Consider the following 20,457-nt stretch of genomic DNA (forward strand, 5'->3'; position numbering starts at 1 on the left):
AGACAAAGGAGCTGATCACGGACTGCAAGAAATGGAGCACTCCCCCTTTCACATCAACAGGGCTGTAGTGGAATGGGTCGAAAGCATCGAGTTCCTCGGTGTCCATGTCACTAAGGATTAATCATTGTCCACACACACCAACACAGTCGTGAAGAAAGCACGACAATGCCTCTTACCCCTCAGGAGGCTGACAAGATTTGGCATGGGCCCTCAGATCCTCAAACATTTCTACAGCTGCACCAATGAGAGCATCTTGACAGGCTGCATCACCACTTGCTATGGCAACTGCTTGGCATTCCGACCGCCACGCGCTACAGAGGATAATGCATACGGCCCAGCACATCACTGGGGCCGAGCTCCCTGCCATCCAGGACCTTTATACCAGGCGGTGTCAGAGGAAGGCCCTAAATTTTGTCCAAGACTCCAGCCACCCAAGTCATAGACTTTTCCCTCTGCTACCCATGGCAAGCATTACCGATGCACCACATCTGGAACCAACAGTACCCTCAACATCTTCTACTCCCAAGCCATAAAACGGCTAAATAGTTAATTTAATAGTTAAAAATAGCTACCCAGACTATCTCAACATTTCAGCACCCTTTTGCCAAATATAGTTTATGCTATGATTAGTGTGTGTGTATAGAAAACACTCTGAAGTCTCTGCTGCTATAACAGAACGTGTTCAAATCGAAAAACTGGTCACTTTCCATTCCTAGATATATGTACATATCCCCTTACCTCCAACCCCTCGCAATTCTATTATTTATCCTTGGTTTGGAAACATGACATTTTCTTTGGGCTCACTGCATTGTTTTGAAGGGCCTGAAAACACAGTCTATCAAGACTTGCTGTTTACAAGGTAACAATCTAATAGACTATTAACGTTTATTAATACCTAAAGTTGGTTTAGAAAAGCAATTTGAAGTGATTTGTAAAAGTTTATAGGTAACATTTGATACCTCGTGTAAAGGTGGGATTGGTCATGCAAATCACATTTTGGGTATACAATTTAGATTTAATCGGGAAAAAGACCCTGTGATGTTTATGTGACATATAGGAGTATGGGCCCTGGTCAAATCTGTTGTTTTGTTGACGGTCTGGTATTGGGGGGTGCATGCTATCAATATTCGCTTCTCATGCCATTTTACAAATCTGACTCGGTGGCAAGATTCACAAAGAGTGTAGCTTTAATTCACTACCTTGCATTTGTGTTTTAATGAAAGTTTGAGTTTTATCGAAAACGATCAGTGCTGATTACCCGCTGATTTGATCCCACCGAGGGAACATCCTCCCTAAGAAGTTCCAAATAGCTACCCAGACTATCTGCATTGACCCTTTTTGCACAAACTTGTTTTTGCTCACCACATACGCTGCTGCTACTGTTCACTATCTGTTACTTTATTCCTAGTTATATGTACATATCTACCTCAATTATCTCCAACCTCTGCACATTCTATTATTTCTCTATTTTTCTTCTCTCTGCATTGTTGGGAAGGGCCTGTAAGAACACAGTCTACACCTGTTGTTTACAAGGTATGTGACGAATAACATTTGATACCTCGTGAGATTGGTAATGATCCGAAAGAGATTTAGGGAGCCCCGTGATTTTAGGATCCTTATGGGCCCTGGTCAAATGTAGTGCACTAAAAAGGGAGCCATTGGGGACACAAACACACACTGTCTCAGTGAGGGAAGTATTTGGTGTCTACAGTGGCGATCAACTCTCTCCCTCAGACTCGGTTCTTCTCTGTCACTGTCTCTATTATCCTCCTGCACATAGAAGGAAGGGAGCTATAGAATTCTCCTGCAACTCTGCAAGTTTCATTTCGAATTCTGGAGCCCGGCAGCGAAGCCAAGGGAAACTCTCACGGCTGCTTGTGTTCGTCAAGAGTATATGTGTGTTTTCTGTTTGCTACATGTGTGTGTCTGCTGTGTGAGTGTATGTGTGTGTTTTACTGCATGTGTACGCACACACAAGTATGTGTGTGTGTGTGTGTGTACGACTGCCTCTTTATTCCAATGTAATCATCCCCTCATCCACTCCAAATGGAGAAGTGAATCTCAGTGCAGCGAGGGAGCGGAGTGGAGGAGAGGCGTAGAGAGAGGCTTTAGAATCTGTTTATGATATTATGGAGATAAAGTCACCTCCGCATAATTCATGACACGGGGAGCGAGATAAGGGGATTAGGCATGCGAATCAGTCCCGTGTGATGCTTTTATCATAACAGACCATCATGTGTGTGCGTCGTGTGTCTGTGTGTGTGTTGGTGTCTGTAAGAGCATGTGTGTTGCCTTTGTGTTTATGCCTCCATATACAGAAGGGAATTGTCGATTGGAGTTGACAGCAGAGTCATCATCAGAGTGGATTATATCTGCTCTGCCTGGATATTGCTGCTCCCCTGCTTCACCGAGACACACATTACCATAGGGATACGCTTTGTATTAAGCTCCGGTGTTAAGTCGACATCGGCTGCTGGAAGCAAGCGCACGTGACAAAATCAATGTTGTTTCTCTCTCCCTACACTTCCTCAAGGTCGTGTCTTTACTCAGCAGTGAACGCAATACAATACTGCCTATCATCAGTGACTGATAGGGAGCCTGAAGAATGTAAGCTCTTCTATTTTCAGACCGGAGACACTTCTGGCCCTGAGCGAAGTAACAAACTTTCATCACTCAAAGATTGCATCTGAAATGGCACTCTATTCCCTGTAGAGTGCACTACTTCTGACCAGACGGCCCGGGTTCAAAGTAGTGCACTATATAGGGGGCTTGTCTACTTAGTATTTTCTATTTTGGGACCAGGCACTTCTGGCCCTCAGCAGAGACACTGTTCTGTCACACTGACTGGCATTTGAATGGAACCCTTAGGCAAAGGTAGAGGCTATTGAGAGCATAGAGTGACACGTACTGTACACTATAAAATGTTAATTGACACATAGGGATGTCTGTCTCAGGTTTGATGTCTCTGAGCCTTCTTGTCGCCGTTGATGACCTTTGAGGATACATTTTGTCTTCTACATTCCTTGACATGTTCTTCTTTGTTATGATTGCCAGTTCAGCCCGTTTTTGGTAGGTGACAGCACCTCAGACTAGAGGCCGCAACAACTTCAGCTATGTTGACGATGCTTTCCGTCTGAACATAGATCTGTGCCCCCGCAAATGTCAATGTAAGTGCCCACCCTCCCTCTCCAGTGTATTGAACATGAACACCAGTAAGCACTTTATCCTCCCTTTAGCTTTCAAAGTGACCCAACACATAGCCAGACACCACGGGTGAGAAAAGCATAGCAGTACTATGCATGTCCTTAAACCACCCTTTGACCTCAAACTCCAGTCATTATGGCGCTCTCTATAATTTCATCACTCTAGTGTGAAACGAGATGGCACACCTGTCGAAACACAACAAACTCAGCACGGTAATGCAGTCAAAAGCCTAACCTGTACATGCAACCAGTCAGCTGTGGACACTACTACACTCAACAGCAGCACAAACGACGACTATGGAGGAACTGAAGACGGAGAAGAAAAGCATCCTATTTTCTACTCTTTTACCTTCCGACCCACAGTTCTGGGGCAGGTTAGGATTGTTACTGAGGTCAGCGGCACTGCATGGGGCAGAATAGTATACATGTTGAGGCTGGGTGCTAATCTTAATCGCTCAGGAATGAAGCTGAACCTTTGGGATGTTTGACCTGTGGCAGCTTTGTGTTACTTTTCACATCGAGTCCCAGTATGCCTTGACTCAGAGTGAATTTAGTAATACATTGGGGCAGTACACTGTGGTACACCTACTGTGCTCTTCTACCTGCCTTCCTGTCCATTTCTCCATTCCCTGCTGTCTCCCTAATGATGGGTGGGTGGAGAACAGTAGCACTGAAGAGTGGCACTGAACACACACAGACACACATGAACCCCCCCACACACACACACACACACACATTACCATTCACAGTCACATCTCTTAAAACATCCATTTATCCCACAAGCTCCTGCTCCAAAACCGGCCAATGAAAGCTCACACTTACAATTCATGCAATAAAGGTCTTAGTCTTCCATTTATTTCCTGAATAGTTTTGTTAGGCTTCAGTGCATCACTGTCAGTAGTGACGGAGTGGGTTTGGAGGCGTGTCTTTTGGTGCTTCGCCAGAGCCACCCAGATCAATTGTTCATCGACAGTTGAGATGAGCTTTCATTGTTCAGAGAAGTGAAGTCTTACACAGGCTGGTCACTGCCACCAACTGGCTAGAACCAGTATTGCACACACTTTCTGTCATCTACAGAACAACTGTCAGCATCAACTAGATGTTGTTATTCTTACTCACAAACATAAGACAACACTGAAAACCAAGTTTCCAAAGAAGGCAACAATAAAAGGTTATACATTATACACTGGGGGAACTAACTTGAGTCTCTGCAGTCTTCAGTCTGTGATCTCGTCCCTTGGTTCCCCAAGGTATTGTTCAGTAGATGGTCCTGGCTGGTCTGGGTTGTATCCAGCTGCCAGTTCATATTCGTTTCCTCACCAGCTAGCTACAGATTGTAACACCAGATAATGTGATTTACATTTTTTGGAGGGAAGCCATTATACTGGGAGTTACATGTTTGCCTATACAAAACGTTGGCAGCAATTGTTCAACTAAGCTGGTATTGGCGATGCTATCTTCGTCCTCGATTTGTGGAAACTTAAAAATTGTGGAATCTTAAAATGTCCGTGTCCAGTTGCAGGGGTCCGTTTGAATTTAGAAAATGCTCCGTTATTAACATTTTTAAAAAGTTTCCCTACATGAAGCAACTCAACAATGTGTATGTTGCCATCTTGTCTTTTTCAAATCTTCTCTAATTGATTGAGACAGGTGGGTCCACCCCAAAGTGCTGCATGTCATGATGACAGACACCTGTCTCGATCAATGAGAGAAGAACAGTTGTTGTGGGGGGTTAAGTGCTCTGCTCAAGAGCACAACTCAGGCATCTAGGATTTGATATCAGTTGCTAGCTCAATTCAGCAAACTGTCAGACCCAAGACTCAAACTGGCAACCACACAACGTTACCCTCAGAACAGCCTCACTTTGTCGGGGCATGGCCTCTACAAGGTGTTGAGAGTGTTCCACAAGGATGCTGGCCCATGTTGACTCCAATGCTTCACACAGTTGTGTGAAGTTGGCTGGATGTCCTTTGGGTGGTGGACCATTCTTGATACCTTCACTCCCCTTTAAGACCTATTAAACATGGATACATTCACTCCCCTTTAATACCTATTATACACAGATACATTCACTCCCCTTTAAGACCTATTAAACACAGATACATTCACTCCGCTTTAAGACCTATAAAACATGGATACCTTCACTCCGCTTTAAGACCTATAAAACATGGATACATTCACTCCCCTTTAAGACCTATACAACATGGATACCTTCACTCCCCTTTAAGACCTACTAAACATGGATACATTCTCTCCGCTGTAAGACTTGTTAAACATGGATACATTCACTCTGCTTTAAGACCTATAAAACATGGATACCATCACTCCCCTTTAAGACCTATGAAACATGGATACATTCACTCCGCTTTAAGACCTACTAAACATGGATACCTTCACTCCCCTTTAAGACCTATTAAACACAGATACATTCACTCCGCTTTAAGACCTACTAAACATGGATACCTTCACTCCGCTTTAAGACCTATAAAACATGGATACCATCACTCCCCTTTAAGACCTATGAAACATGGATACATTCACTCCGCTTTAAGACCTATAAAACATGGACTCCGCTTTAAGACCATAAACACAGATACATTCACTCCGCTTTAAGACCTACTAAACATGGATACCTTCACTCCGCTTTAAGACCTATAAAACATGGATACATTCACTCCCCTTTAAGACCTATAAAACATGGATACCTTCACTCCCCTTTAAGACCTATTAAACACAGATACATTCACTCCGCTTTAAGACCTACTAAACATGGATACCTTCACTCCGCTTTAAGACCTATAAAACATGGATACCATCACTCCCCTTTAAGACCTATGAAACATGGATACATTCACTCCCCTTTAAGACCTACTAAACATGGATACCTTCACTCCCCTTTAAGACCTACTAAACATGGATACATTCTTTCCGCTGTAAGACTTGTTAAACATGGATACATTCACTCCGCTTTAAGACCTACTAAACATGGATACCTTCACTCCCCTTTAAGACCTACTAAACATGGATACATTCACTCCCCTTTAAGACCTACTAAACATGGATACATTCTTTCCGCTGTAAGACTTGTTAAACATGGATACATTCACTCCGCTTTAAGACCTACTAAACATGGATACCTTCACTCCCCTTTAAGATCTATTAAACATGGATACATTCACTCCGCTTTAAGACCTACTAAACATGGATACATTCACTCCCCTTTAAGACCTACTAAACATGGATACATTCTTTCCGCTGTAAGACTTGTTAAACATGGATACATTCACTCCGCTTTAAGACCTACTAAACATGGATACCTTCACTCCCCTTTAAGATCTATTAAACATGGATACATTCACTCCGCTTTAAGACCTATAAAACATGGATACCTTCACTCCCCTTTAAGACCTACTAAACAGGGATACCTTCACCACCACCAAAGCGGCAAATTGTTAAATGTGCTGAAGTCATGTGTGTAAATGAGGGGATAAGACACACACATGTACGTTACATGTCACATATGTCTGATTCAAAGGATGTGATCCTCTGGTATACACTGCAATGATCCCAAAATGGCACCCTATTTCCTAGTGCACTATTTTTTGACTAGAGTCCTAGTCAAAAAGTACTGCACTGTATAGGGAATAGGGTGCCATTTCAGACGCACCCTTGGTCTAGCCTTTCTGTGACATGGTGAATGTCATCTAAGCTGCTCTAGTCTTTATCTGATCGAGGCTTGTTTCTCTTCTCACACTACCTTAAGGTCAGACTCTGGCTGTCTTTGATTGGCTCAAGGGCTTCAGTCTATCTGCTCAGGATGAGAAGTTCACCGGGGTTGGTGAGTTTGCAGAACACGTTTTCATTTGGTACACTGTATCCACAAATGTAATATGCTATTTAAATGCCACAGGTAAAGGTTAGCCAGTGTAGCGAGAGCATGCATAATGTTCCCCAGGGCCGGGGAATGTTTGTGATATGATATCAGGCACTCTTCTTCAAGCCAAGCTATCTGGTATAGTCGGGTATAGCAAGGCCATTCTATTTGTGTGGATGGATGGAAACTGCCTTAGGTGATGTGTGTGTTTTGGACAGTCTTCAAACACACCTGCATTGCATAAATGGGTTCAGAAAGCTCTTTGCAAGAGTTATAATATCATCCTCATTAATGCAAGGTACACTTTGTTCATATGCTAATAATGTAAATCCATTTGACTTCCATGCACAGCACCAGAGGTGTGTATAAACGGAATCCTTGTAGGCATGTACATACCCACTGGGCAAAATCCGGTTGAATCGATGTTGTTTCCACATACTAAAAAAAAATGTATGTGATGAATGTTGAATCAACGTGGAAAACTGATTGGATTCGCAAGAAGTAAATCAACGTAAGTCATCAACGTACGGGAATTGACTCTTTTTTTCACCCAACTTTGAACCTAAATCCAATGACATGGTGACGTTTCTTTGTTGATTTCACATTGAATTCCCGTTGGTGATGTAAATCAAAACTAGATGTTGAAATGACGTGTGCCCAGTGGTTATACAGGTATATACATATACAGCTCTGACATAAATACAGAAATAAAGACATGGACTCGGGGGTTTAATTATTAACAAGTACACAAGTGTATTTTATTTAACGCAAGCAAGTTTGTTCCTACAGTTAAAAAAAAAAAGCCACTGTTTAAGCCATTGGCACATGTATGTACAGAACAGCTTATGAAGAATCGTACAGCCTGCTACAAAGCATTCTTAGTGAAAGTACAAAAGACTAATATGGGAGGAGAAAGCGGAAAGCATTGTCAGGTTTATGCTGAAGAAGTGAATACGCAACATCATTACAAGTAGTATCTGTTTTTTAAGACAGGGCTTTCAAAAATGAATGTTACCAACCAAAGGAGGAAGGGGAACAAAATCATTCACGACAACCTAATAGGCTATTTGTTTACTTAGCATAATACTGTTAGCGCAGGAATTGCAATACTGCACATATAAGAAATCAGTTGACTCAGACAGTCCAAGCGTAAAAATGAGAAATGAAAATGATAAAGAGAGAGGATATTTTTACTTTTTGGATCAGTTAAAAACTATTACCACTGAATGCATAACCATGCCACAAATAACAGCTAGATTCACGGTTCTTTTTACCTAGATAATACAAGTAATTTTTTTTATTGGTTAATAACCAAACGTTGCATGACTACAGTACAGAGATTAGGCTTCAAATCCAAACGCACGTAACACCAAGAAAGAGCTCACGATGGTTGAATAAGTGCACCAAGACATTTTTGTTCTTTTAAGTTAGGAACGGAATGATGAAACGCTGTACTGCAAAACTAGAGTAGTAGAAAGAGTTAAGACAGAGTTTGGTCCATACTCAAGAGTAATATGGTTTTAATTGTTTTATTGACATTTCATGTTTTTTTAGTATAGCTTCACAGACAGTCAGGGTTTGGGTCAGTTTTCTTTCAATTCGGTAAATACTGCAAGAATTTCAGTTTATTTCCAGAATTGACTGGACCTAAATGGAATTGAACCCAACCCTGCAGACGGTTAAGTTATCTCTCAATGTGATATTCAACTGTTTCCACGTGTAGCAATACGGCCGTTTCAGGCCTAAAGCTTGTTCATCCACTTGCCGTCTAGATTCTGTTACCATATTTATTTCACTGGAATCTCTGAAATGGACGTTCACAAGAATATCACCAAACTTTGACCAATGACATGAATGACCTGAAATTGAAGTGTCTCACATTTATGTATATATTTATATACCGTAGATATATATATACAGAGCAGAATACTGACAAAAAAAACATCTTGTATTTCTTCTTCTGTTAACTTGCATTTAAAAAGTTGAAGATTAAAACATATAAAAATGAAACCTGTAAAATGTTATTTTGCATGTGAGTTATGGCCTTGTGATGAATGAAAAGAGTGGTTTTCTACAGAGTTTCCCCCACGGCGACATCCTGAAAGGCCATTCTATCAGATGGATTTCTACGTCATGTCATTCCCTCTACTTCTTCCTCCTTATACGACATATCATCATCATCGTCTTCCTCACTCCACTGACTTGCCACTCAAACAACTGTTTTCTTTTCACAGCTTCAGAACACTATTATTATTGACAGACAATCAGTGTTTTTCACGTTCAATGACTAGGCTACTCAACAAAAGCCAGCATACGTTTCTGACAGGCCAAGCTACAGTTATAGCAATATGTAAAAAGCCTCTTGAAGGAACTTTGTTCTGTTTGAGAATCCCTTGCACTCCCAAACAATAAAGAATTTTCTGAAAAAAAGATTCTGTACATAGTTTTTATACCGGCGATGTTTACTGTTTCGGAAGCTTATTATGCTGTAATTTACCTGTAAATGATATACAAGTTTCGGTCACATTTTGGTCTTGTTAAGTGGATATGCTGAAATAAAAATGGATGTTAAAACCTATGTATGATTGGAGCTCCGTTGGATGACGAGTGTTTAGGAACGTATAAATATCAATTACGCGGAAATGTGAATTAAAAAGCGATTAAAAACTCAACAGCCCCCAGCCCGACCCCTCCTAAAACCAAACATAAATAAATGGAAGCACTCGACCTCGAGATATAGAACAACATGGTAAAAAGCAATGACACATTGTAAAAAGATGTGCTACTACCAATATACAAAATGCAAAGGGAAAAAGAAGAGGGGAAGAGGTAGAAGAGGAGAAAGGGGAGAAAGGGTAGGGTGTGAGAAGAAGAAACGGGACAGGAAAGGGAGGAGTAAAGAGGAGGAGAAATAGAAAGGAAATCTCAATACAGGAAAGAAGGGTTGGTCAGAGAAACACCCGGTATCCCGTAGGAACGACCATAGGAACGACCATAGGAACGACCATAGGAACGACCATAGGAACGACCATAGGAACGACTTGTCTCACCCGTAAGCTTAGTGAAGTCGAAACCACCCACAACACGACACCACAAACCCCCCTACACTTGTGCCCCTACGAACATAAACACCAGACATTGAATAGCTTGTGTGATTTCTGTGTGTGTTCTGCTGCGTGTGTGTCATGGACGTGTGAGTGTGTTGGGGAGGGAGGGAAGGAAGGATAGGGGGACGGGATGGGACGGGGGAGGTGGGGGGTCGTGTGCTTTAGGTGTAGGCATTGAGACGCTCTTTAGAGCGAGTGGAGTGGATGTCGTGGAGCTCCTGCTCCTCCTTGGACTTGATGTCCTCGTACTTCTGCATCCGACACGCGTCCTTCACGTAGGCCCAGTTAGCAGACAGTACCATTAGGTAGTGGACCTGTATTAGAGGGACACATGGGTTACAGGGATGTTAGTGGGAGGATTGTTAACCCCTCGACCGAGCCTATACCTCAGGGCAGAGTTTATTGATTCATTCATTAGGCTGAAACAGAGTTAGTTAGATGATTAGACAAAGCTGTAATCAAAAGCCCAAAGCAGATCGTTTAGTGGCACTGTGCCTTCACTGGTTTCAAACCAAAACAAACCAACCAAACTTTAAGGGATGGATTAGTTGATCAACCTTATTCTTTAGTGAGCTCTGTGTCTGTTACGACTGTGTCAGCATTTGTGCTAGTCAGGTGAACGGGGCGTGACAGGAGAGCTCGCTTATCAACATACCTATCGATAGCAACCAGAGGAGCTTGGTTATTATAATCAGTGGTGCCAGCAAAGCATATTTTAGTGAATAACAACAGAATCATGTGACGTGACCGATGACAGAGCTGGCGATGCTTTGGGGGCGACCCCTAAGCTCCGAGGTTCAGAGTTCAGTTCGGCCATGTTGATATCGAGGCGGTCGGCTCCTCTCAGCTCCTGACGGCGTACAGTGATGTCACTGAGACCACTGAGGTCAGGGGTAAAGGTGATGGGCCAACCGATAGGCCCCCGTCAGAAGCGGGTGCAGTATTTGCCCAGACTCTGAGACGTCAGGAGGACTTTGTTACGGATGAGGACCGTGGCAGCTGACGCCTGTTCCTCATCAGACCAGTGAGGAAGAGAAAAGGAGAGAAGCAGTTATTGGACTCTGGGTCGCGTTCATTAGGCACCAAATGGAAGAAGAAGGACTGAAACAGGTGGCGACTGCGTTGAGCGCCCTACCTAAGGAACATATCCCTGATGTGTTTCTGCAGTAACTCTTTTCTCCACTAGGTGGCAGTGAGGTGTCAGTGATCAGCCAACCAGAGCATCTGCTGCAGAGGTTCTGAAGAAGCAGTTATGAGGTAATTAAATAAAGAAAAACACCTGCACTCCTGTTGTCCATTGTATGGCATTTATCTATCGGTGATATTGTGTCGTAATGATGATGTGAAGATTAACATGCCTAACGAATTCCCTAAGCTTGGGATAATTAAGTTGTTCTATTCTTTTGTTATATAATGACATGACTCAAACTCATCATGAATAAACAGATTCACCAAGATAGATCCAAGTTGGAGATACAGACAGTACTTCCTTCATACAATCTCACAATGATCTAAGATAATTTATCACAGAAAATATTGGACGAGAAGATGGTACATCAATATTGTCTATGCAAATTGATTTCTTACCCATTTTCTAAACCTTAGCTCTCGGTGAGAACTAACAGGAACACACTTTGGTGAGTCATCCCATTGTGTATTACCATAGACAACCACCGGGTGGACAAAGAGCACACAGTTGGGCCACGGTTACAGACTTTGTGTTGCGAAGAGCCGCTCCCGCCCAAATTGATTACCATTTCATTTTCTCTCGTCTTTTATAGTCCTCAGACAACGCAGCAACAATGTCCTATTTGTAGATTTAAAACATTACATCATGGGTCTAAGGACTGGAAATGTATGACTTTGTTTACATTTTGTGGTAACAGGAAGCTGTTATGGACATATCTATTTGATGACAACCAAACCATAAGAAACTAAGTGTCATTGATGTTTTGACAAAACATTTCTGTTATTTTCACTGTGAACATATGTTTTTGTTTAAAAAGGAACTAGATACCGAATAACAGCCTTCATTAATTGTGTATCCTTCCACCCTGGCAGATGCAGCAGTCTTCTCCAGTGAAGACGGTTGCTCCAGTCCTCACCATCACTTAGCTGCTCTCAACAAGCTCCTTTCTTCTTCCACAGTTTCCATGGCAACTGCGCCCTGTGCTTCTCCATCGCTAGGTTAACGCCTCCCTCTAATCAACAGCTCTCTCTCTCTCTCCCTCTCGCTCTCCCTCTCTCTCTCTGTCGCTATGTGTTACTCTGTGTGTGTCTCTCTCTCTCTCTCTCTCTCTCTCTCTCTCTATCTCTCTCTGTCTCTCTCTGTCTGTCTCTCTCTGTGTCTATCACTCGATCACTCTGCCTCTGTTTTGCACTTTCTCGATCTGCCTCGCTCTTAACACTGGGAGAACCTCTTTCAAAGTCAGCAGCATAACAAACAGTCCGTTTTTCCTCCCGATTACCAATCGCTTGAATCCTTTGTAGTATAACCTTTGGTATATCCCCACACAACAAGACAATCCTCTCCCACTGAGGTTTACCCTGCCTGCCAATCTTTATGTGTTCAGACAGAGGGGAGGGAACCGAGTGGCGATGCTATCGACAGACATTTAAGAACCAAAAGGCAGGTCACACAACCTACGGACATAAAGTGGAGCTGTCATTGTCTCACCATGGCGATGACTGCAGCCCCAGCCCCGGCCAGGGCACAGACGAACAAGTGGAATGTCATGTCCAGCTGAAAGACAATCAAACACAACACAGCTTTATTAGTCACCAGGAAATAAAGACAATATACAACATCGGTGCTTGTTTTGTTGGTATTCAAAATGGGACACAAAGCATCGTTCCAACTTGTCATGTCTGTGTTTACAATGTTGCCAGGTCATGTTGAGTTTAAAAAACTAAATCACAGTGGTTGCTTTGAGAGTGAGATAGGGTGGGACGTATTAAGATTTGTCCCAGTGCAATATTAGCTCACTTTTTCAAAGGGAATTAAACGGAGGTAGGATAAAAAAAAGGATAAAGGAGGATAAAGGTTAAACAAAAAGACAGGCTAATCTTTATTAAGCCATGTTTTTTGTTCCCTTTCCACAAGAGGTTTTAAACCCCGAGAAATCTGGTAGCGCCACTACTCTCATCTCACTCACACAAATCACCATTTAAAATGACAGAGGAACCCTATAGCAGTGTTCCCAATCCTAGTCCTGGGGTCCCAAAAGGGTGCACATTTTGTGTTTTTGGACACATCTAATTCAAATCAAAGTCTTGACGATGAGTTGATTGGTTGAATCAAGTGTGTGAGTGTTAGGGCAAAAACCAAAAAGTGCATTTTGGTCCCCAGAGCCAGGATCGGGAAACACTTCCCTGAAGCATTTAACTCCTGAGGTGCGGCGATCACTAAAGTTCACAGCCAACAGAACCTTGCCCCCCCCCGTCATCGCTCCCCAGCCACACACACACACACCCTTACCTCGTTAGACTCGCACATCTTAAAGAACTTCTCAGAGCCCGTGCACACCTTCCTCTCCTCCCCGATAGTTACCATGCCTGCGAGAAAACAACATTCAATTTCACATTTACATTTCAAGTGACTTAGCTTGGCAGGCGCTTCGATCCACAGAGACCTAACAACAGCTACTGCAGTGAGTTACAACAAACACTCATGTTAAAGGGCTGTAAAATAGATCTCCTTCAGGAGCATTAAATAACTGCAATGAAATGTAAAATATATTGATTGAATTGTGTGTCCGTGAAGTGAGAAGACTAAACGACACACTATTTAGTACAGTATGCTCTATAGTTCATTGTCTTGTCAGATATCTTACCCACATTCATGACAGAACACAAGCAAACAAACAACTGGAAATAAACCACCAAAGCCCTGGTTAACCACTGCCAGTGTCAGTGACTGTGTACGTATACTGTAAATGGCAACAGTGGCGGCGCCACCCGGGCCCGCCCCTTACCAAACTGGCGCAGGTCCAGGCAGAGGTTGGCCCCCTCCACCACAGTGGTGTTCTGACAGATGGTCCAGATGTTGAAGTACATGAAGACGGGCAGCGAGGTGAAGGCTGTCACACCCAACCAGGCCAGGAAGAAGATATAGGTCAACATAATGAACTGCGGGAAGAAACGGAGGGAGGGAGGAGAATAAAGAGAGGGAAGAGAAGAAAGGGAGGAAGGAGGAGAAGGAAGTGAGGGATGGGCCCATTAGAGAGAGAGAGAGAAGATGACAGTTATAAGTCGGTAGAAGGCTGACTGGCTCATCAGCTGTCATTAGCATTGGGCCATAATTCAAAGGAGAGACATCTTAAGCTGTAAATTCTCCATCACCAGATCTCTAATCCCGTCTCTCTGGTACTTCCTCCAGAAAGATGTGTCCTAATTGTCTACCCTAATGCTTATACCTATCCAACGCCTTCAGATATATACAGGGGGAGGATAGGGCGCAGAGGATAGGGGTTGATTTAAGTGTGTTTCTTACCCAGGCGGAGACGCACCGTCCGCAGGCGGTGATCTTGAAGTCTCCGTACAGGTCCCTGATGGCGCCGGTGGTGAAGAAGCCCTCCACCATCAGCAGGATGCCGTAGACGAAGAATGCCGCCGCTATGCCGTAGATGACATACTTCAAGATGTCAATCCTGCGGAGGAAGACAGAGAGACAGGAGCAGAGCGATGGGATCACTCATTTGGTGTGGCTAGCACACCAAGACTAGTGGTTTCATTCCCAGGAACCATAGAATTAGGGATTAGAATACTAATTAAATATTCATTTAATAGGATCTCTATGACAGGAACTTACAAAGATCCATTTTTGGAATCAAAACATTGCTAAACAATACATGTGTGCATTGAGTGTGCAGATCATTTAGTACAGTACTTCACTATTACAGGTTTTTTAGGCCCAGCAGCCCCATTTGTAGTCCAAGTGCATTGGACTACAAATGACATTACTTCCAGCAGTAACAGACAGTATTCTGACTGGATACTGCAAGTCAGTTTGCTTCCACAGTCATTCTGCATTTTTTCCTTGCTTGGACTAGTGGATTAGCTTGGACTAGTGGATTAGCTCTCATTTAGCTAATGACTGTATGTTTAATTCTGTACGGTTATGTAAAAAGCTCTAATGTCCCAAAAAGAACCTGGGTAGGAAAGTTAGGGTTAGCTCCATCCCTGCAGGTTAGGAAGAGATTTCGAAGATAGCATTAGACAAACACAGTTGGTCGATTTCACACGCTTTCCTCTGATACAGATGATTTTATAGAGGTGTAAACCTTGTTTTTTTAGTACCCAAAATCTGAAGTTAATTTCACACCTAGTACAGCACACACCACATATCAGTGGCCTCGAAAGTGTATAGAAAGCCCAGTTACATCAGTAAAAAAGACCAGTTAAATCAGTATAGAAAGTATAGAAAGCCCAGTTACATCAGTATAGAAGGCCCAGTTACATCAGTCTAGAAAGCCCAGTTACATCAGTCTAGAAAGCCCAGTTACATCAGTATAAAAAGCCCAGTTACATCAGTATAGAAAGCCCAGTTACATCAGTATAGAATGCCCAGTTGCATCAGTCTAGAAAGCCCAGTTGATTCAGTCTAGAAAGCCCAGTTACATCAGTATAGAAAGCCCAGTTACATCAGTATAAAATGCCCAGTTACATCAGTATAGAAAGCCCAGTTACATCAGTATAAAATGCCCAGTTACATCAGTATAGAAAGCCCAGTTACATCAGTATAGAATGCCCAGTTTCATCAGTCCAGAAAGCCCAGTTACATCAGTCTAGAAAGCCCAGTTACATCAGTATAGAAAGCCCAGTTACATCAGTATAGAATGCCCAGTTGCATCAGTCTAGAAAGCCCAGTTGATTCAGTCTAGAAAGCCCAGTTACATCAGTCTAGAAAGCCCAGTTACATCAGTATAGAAAGCCCAGTTACATCAGTATAAAATGCCCAGTTACATCAGTATAAAATGCCCAGTTACATCAGTATAAAATGCCCAGTTACATCAGTATAGAATGCCCAGTTACATCAGTATAGAATGCCCAGTTACATCAGTCTAGAAAGCCCAGTTACATCAGCATAAAATGCCCAGTTACATCAGTCTAGAAAGCCCAGTTACATCAGCATAAAATGCCCAGTTACATCAGTCTAGAAAGCCCAGTTACATCAGCATAAAATGCCCAGTTACATCAGTATAGAATGCCCAGTTACATCAGTCTAGAAAGCCCAGTTACATCAGCATAAAATGCCCAGTTACATCAGCATAAAATGCCCAGTTACATCAGTATACAAGGCCAGTTCCATCAGTATAAAATGCCCAGTTACATCAGTATAGAAAGTCCAGTTACATCAGTCTAGAAAGCCCAGTTATATCAATATAGAAAGCCCAGTTACATCAGTTTAGAAAGCCCACTTACATCAGTATAGAAAGCCCAGTTAAATCAGTATAGAAAGCCCAGTTACATCAGTATAGAAAGCCCATTTACATCAGTCTAGAAAGCCCAGTTTCATCAGTACAGAAAGCCCAGTTACATCAGTTAGGCCAGGTCTACTGCTCATGTCACAATCACCCGCCATTGCCAACATCTAGTAGAAGCACACACACACTTGCAGTCACTAGCACACACCCCCTCCCTCTCTCTCGGCAGGCGGAGTTCCGGTGAGCAGGTGCGCCCGGGACAACCCAGAGTGATTTCAGAGGGCTTCAATCCCCCAACGGCCCCGTGCCAAGACATCACGCAGACGTACAAACACACGCACACGCACACACACACACACACACACACACACACACACACACACACACACACACACACACACACACACACACACACACACACACACACACACACACACACACACACACACACACACACACACACACACACACACACACACACACACACACACACACACAGGAGTGGAAAAATCGATCTCCGTCAGTGTGCTGCGTCAGGGAAAAATCTCCCTCCCACTCACACAAATATTCATGATCAAACACCTGATAAATACACCTCTCTTCACCAGACAGCCACCCTGAATATATTTTTTTATTTGAATTAAAGCTTAAAAATGCACGAACGTGTGTATTTATATTTGTATTTATTATGGATTCCCATTAGCTGCTGCCAAGGCAGCTAATTGTACTCCTTGCATCAGTTACCTGATGTGGAATAGAGTTCCATGTAGTCATGGCTCTATGTAGTACTGTGCGCCTCCCATAGTCTGTTCTGGACTTGGGGATTGTGAAGAGACCTCTGGTGGCATGTCTTGTGGGGTATGCATGAGTGTCCGAGCTGTGCACCAGTAGTTCAAACATACCTCGGTGCATTCAACATGTCAATACGTCTCTTAAATAAAAGTAGTGATAAAGTCAATCTCTCCTCCCCTTTGAGCCAGGAGAGATTGACATGCATATTATGAATGTTATCTCTCTGTGTAGAGCCAAGGGCCAGCCGTGCTGCCCTGTTCTGAGCCAATTGCAGTCCTTTTTTGTGGCACCTTACCACATGACAAGACAGCTGTGCACCACTAATGGTTAATCACTTCAGAAGAAAGAAAGAGAAGGAAATGTTCCGTTAAGTAACTTTGACTCACTTCCAGTACCAATCACCAGGGACTGCTTGGGGGACATGTACATTTTACTATCTAGGGAGACCGAGGATACGGCGTCTCGATAAGGTGTTAACTAGGTGTGCCAGTCATAGCACAGGTGAGATAGGAACCATTCCCTTTACAGGTACTGAAGCTTTCAAAATAGGGCAATTTTTTTTTGGTGAGGACAAGGCTAGATCCTCCAGGGGTCGAAACAGACAAGGAGTAGGAAGAAGTGAAAATTCAACGGCAACTTCTCCTCACTGAGTTTCAACACATCTCCAGGCTGCATGTAGGTGTTTTGACTAACCAGACCATGAGTCATTTTGAATAAAGGGCGGGAAACCCCCCCCCCCACTGTGACGCCCCTCCCACGCAAACACACCCACACTCACATGGTTAAGACGTCCAGGGTTTCCACGGGAGCTCGGACCACCTCGAAGTAGTTCTGCAGGATGGTGACGGTGCCAGAGAGGGCCTCGTGCCCACAGCCGCAGAACAGCGCCACCCCAGCGTACAGAAGGATGGTGGCGAAGAGAGAGGCATACGGGAGGACGCCCAGGCATTTGACGCAGCACTCAAAGCATCCTGGACAGAGACAGAGAGAGAAGAGGAGAACGTTTAGACTAAAGGCGGTGGTAGAACATCTTAGATATTCACAGGTGCTCTAGTTATGAAATACGGTACATGTCTCACTCTATTCACGGCTCGACAGGAATTGAAATACGTTTGACACCAGAACCAAAGGAAATGAAAGCACTGTAACAGCGAGGGAATCGTTGATTCAGAATCAGAAGATCATTAAATCAGCGTTTTTCATTCAACCTTTTATTTTATAACATCTATTTCACTACACCAAATCCCACCGCATCTAATTTAAAATGCACAGGGATCAAATTATATCCCATCTATCATCCGATAACATCAAACACTCTAACCACATTTCTCCAGTTGACCCAGAGCCAATACATCGCCTGTTGCCATCTCGGGAAGGAAGTTTACTGTCACTCCAGCCAATCATAATCCCTCCTCGGACAGATTTATGGGTTTAATACAAAGAGCGCAAACGGTATTGATCTGTGGATTGCGGCCCTGTAAATGGAATCCCTCCCTTCACCCAGGCTAGAGCAACTGCTGGATTTATGACTAGTCGTAAACACGGTGAGTGAGTGAGTGAGTGAGTGAGTGAGTGAGTGAGTGAGTGAGTGTGAGTGAGTGAGTGAGTGAGTGAGTGAGTGAGTGAGTGAGTGAGTGAGTGAGTGACTGAGTGAGTGAGTGAGTGAGAGAGAGAGAGAGAGCTACAAAACAGAACACTGATAGCTAGAAGACACATTGAGAGAGGGATAGAAGGAGAGATACAGTGAGAGAGGGATAGAAGGAGGGGTTCAGTGAGAGAGGGATAGAAGGAGAGATGCAGTGAGAGAGGGATAGAAGGAGAGATGCAGTGAGAGAGGGATAGAAGGGGAGATGCAGTCAGAGAGGGATAGAAGGAGGGGTTCAGTGAGAGAGGGATAGAAGGAGAGATGCAGTGAGAGAGGGATAGAAGGAGAGATGCAGTGAGAGAGGGATAGAAGGAGAGATGCAGTGAGAGAGGGATAGAAGGGGAGATGCAGTCAGAGAGGGATAGAAGGAGGGGTTCAGTGAGAGAGGGATAGAAGGAGAGATGCAGTGAGAGAGGGAAAGAAGGAGAGATGCAGTGAGAGAGGGATAGAAGGAGAGATGCAGTCAGAGAGGGATAGAAGGAGAGATGCAGTGAGAGAGGGATAGAAGGAGAGATGCAGTGAGAGAGGGATAGAAGGAGAGATGCAGTCAGAGAGGGATAGAAGGAGAGATGCAGTGAGAGAGGGGATGCAGTGAGAGAGGATAGAAGGAGAGATGCAGTGAGAGAGGGATAGAAGGAGAGATGCAGTGAGAGAGGGATAGAAGGAGAGATGCAGTGAGAGAGGGATAGAAGGGATAGAGAGGGATAGAAGGGGAGATGCAGTCAGAGAGGGATAGAAGGAGAGATGCAGTGAGAGAGGGATAGAAGGAGAGATGCAGTGAGAGAGGGATAGAAGGAGAGATGCAGTGAGAGAGGGATAGAAGGAGAGATGCCGTGAGAGAGGGATAGAAGGAGAGATGCAGTGAGAGAGGGATAGAAGGGGAGATGCCGTGAGAGAGGGTTAGAAGGAGAGATGCAGTGAGAGAGGGATAGAAGGGGATGATGCAGTCAGAGAGGGATAGAAGGGGAGATGCAGTGAGAGAGGATAGAAGGAGAGATGCAGTCAGAGAGGGATAGAAGGAGAGATGCAGTGAGAGAGGGATAGAAGGAGAGATGCAGTGAGAGAGGGATAGAAGGAGAGATGCAGTGAGAGAGGATAGAAGGAGAGATGCAGTGAGAGAGGGATAGAAGGAGAGATGCAGTCAGAGAGGGATAGAAGGAGAGATGCAGGGATAGAAGGAGAGATGCAGTGAGAGAGGGATAGAAGGAGAGATGCAGTGAGAGAGGGATGAGATGCAGTGAGAGAGGGATAGAAGGAGAGATGCAGTCAGAGGGATAGAAGGAGAGATGCAGTGAGAGAGGGATAGAAGGGAGATGCAGTGAGAGAGGGATAGAAGGAGAGATGCAGTGAGAGAGGGATAGAAGGAGAGATGCAGTGAGAGAGGGATAGAAGGAGAGATGCAGTGAGAGAG

At 43.8% G+C, this 20,457-nt stretch overlaps 1 protein-coding gene and 1 long non-coding RNA gene across 4 annotated transcripts in view; one reads left to right on the forward strand and one right to left on the reverse strand.

The window, feature by feature from the left end:
* The window catches only part of LOC121847708, a 52,460-nt gene extending 39,533 nt beyond the window's left edge, over positions 1-12,927 (forward strand). Inside the window, exons 3-5 of the long non-coding RNA XR_006084516.1 lie at positions 6,967-7,041; positions 11,371-11,441; positions 12,758-12,927. This is a non-coding gene — a long non-coding RNA (uncharacterized LOC121847708). The remainder of the gene's footprint in view (positions 1-6,966; positions 7,042-11,370; positions 11,442-12,757) is intronic.
* Positions 7,806-20,457, reverse strand: part of LOC112262382 (neuronal membrane glycoprotein M6-a) — a 97,423-nt gene continuing 84,771 nt past the window's right edge. For 2 of the 3 annotated variants that reach the window (XM_042329697.1, XM_042329696.1), the window contains exons 2-7: positions 18,180-18,372; positions 14,677-14,833; positions 14,159-14,312; positions 13,663-13,739; positions 12,862-12,927; positions 7,806-10,498 (exon numbers count right to left, since the gene is read on the reverse strand). In XM_042329697.1, coding sequence (XP_042185631.1) covers positions 10,346-10,498; positions 12,862-12,927; positions 13,663-13,739; positions 14,159-14,312; positions 14,677-14,833; positions 18,180-18,372 — 800 coding nt within the window. In that variant the 3' untranslated portion in view covers positions 7,806-10,345. The other variant, XM_042329698.1, reaches the window with a different exon arrangement.

The sequence above is a fragment of the Oncorhynchus tshawytscha genome, linkage group LG11, assembly GCF_018296145.1.
Source record: "Oncorhynchus tshawytscha isolate Ot180627B linkage group LG11, Otsh_v2.0, whole genome shotgun sequence".
Lineage (NCBI taxonomy): Eukaryota > Metazoa > Chordata > Actinopteri > Salmoniformes > Salmonidae > Oncorhynchus > Oncorhynchus tshawytscha.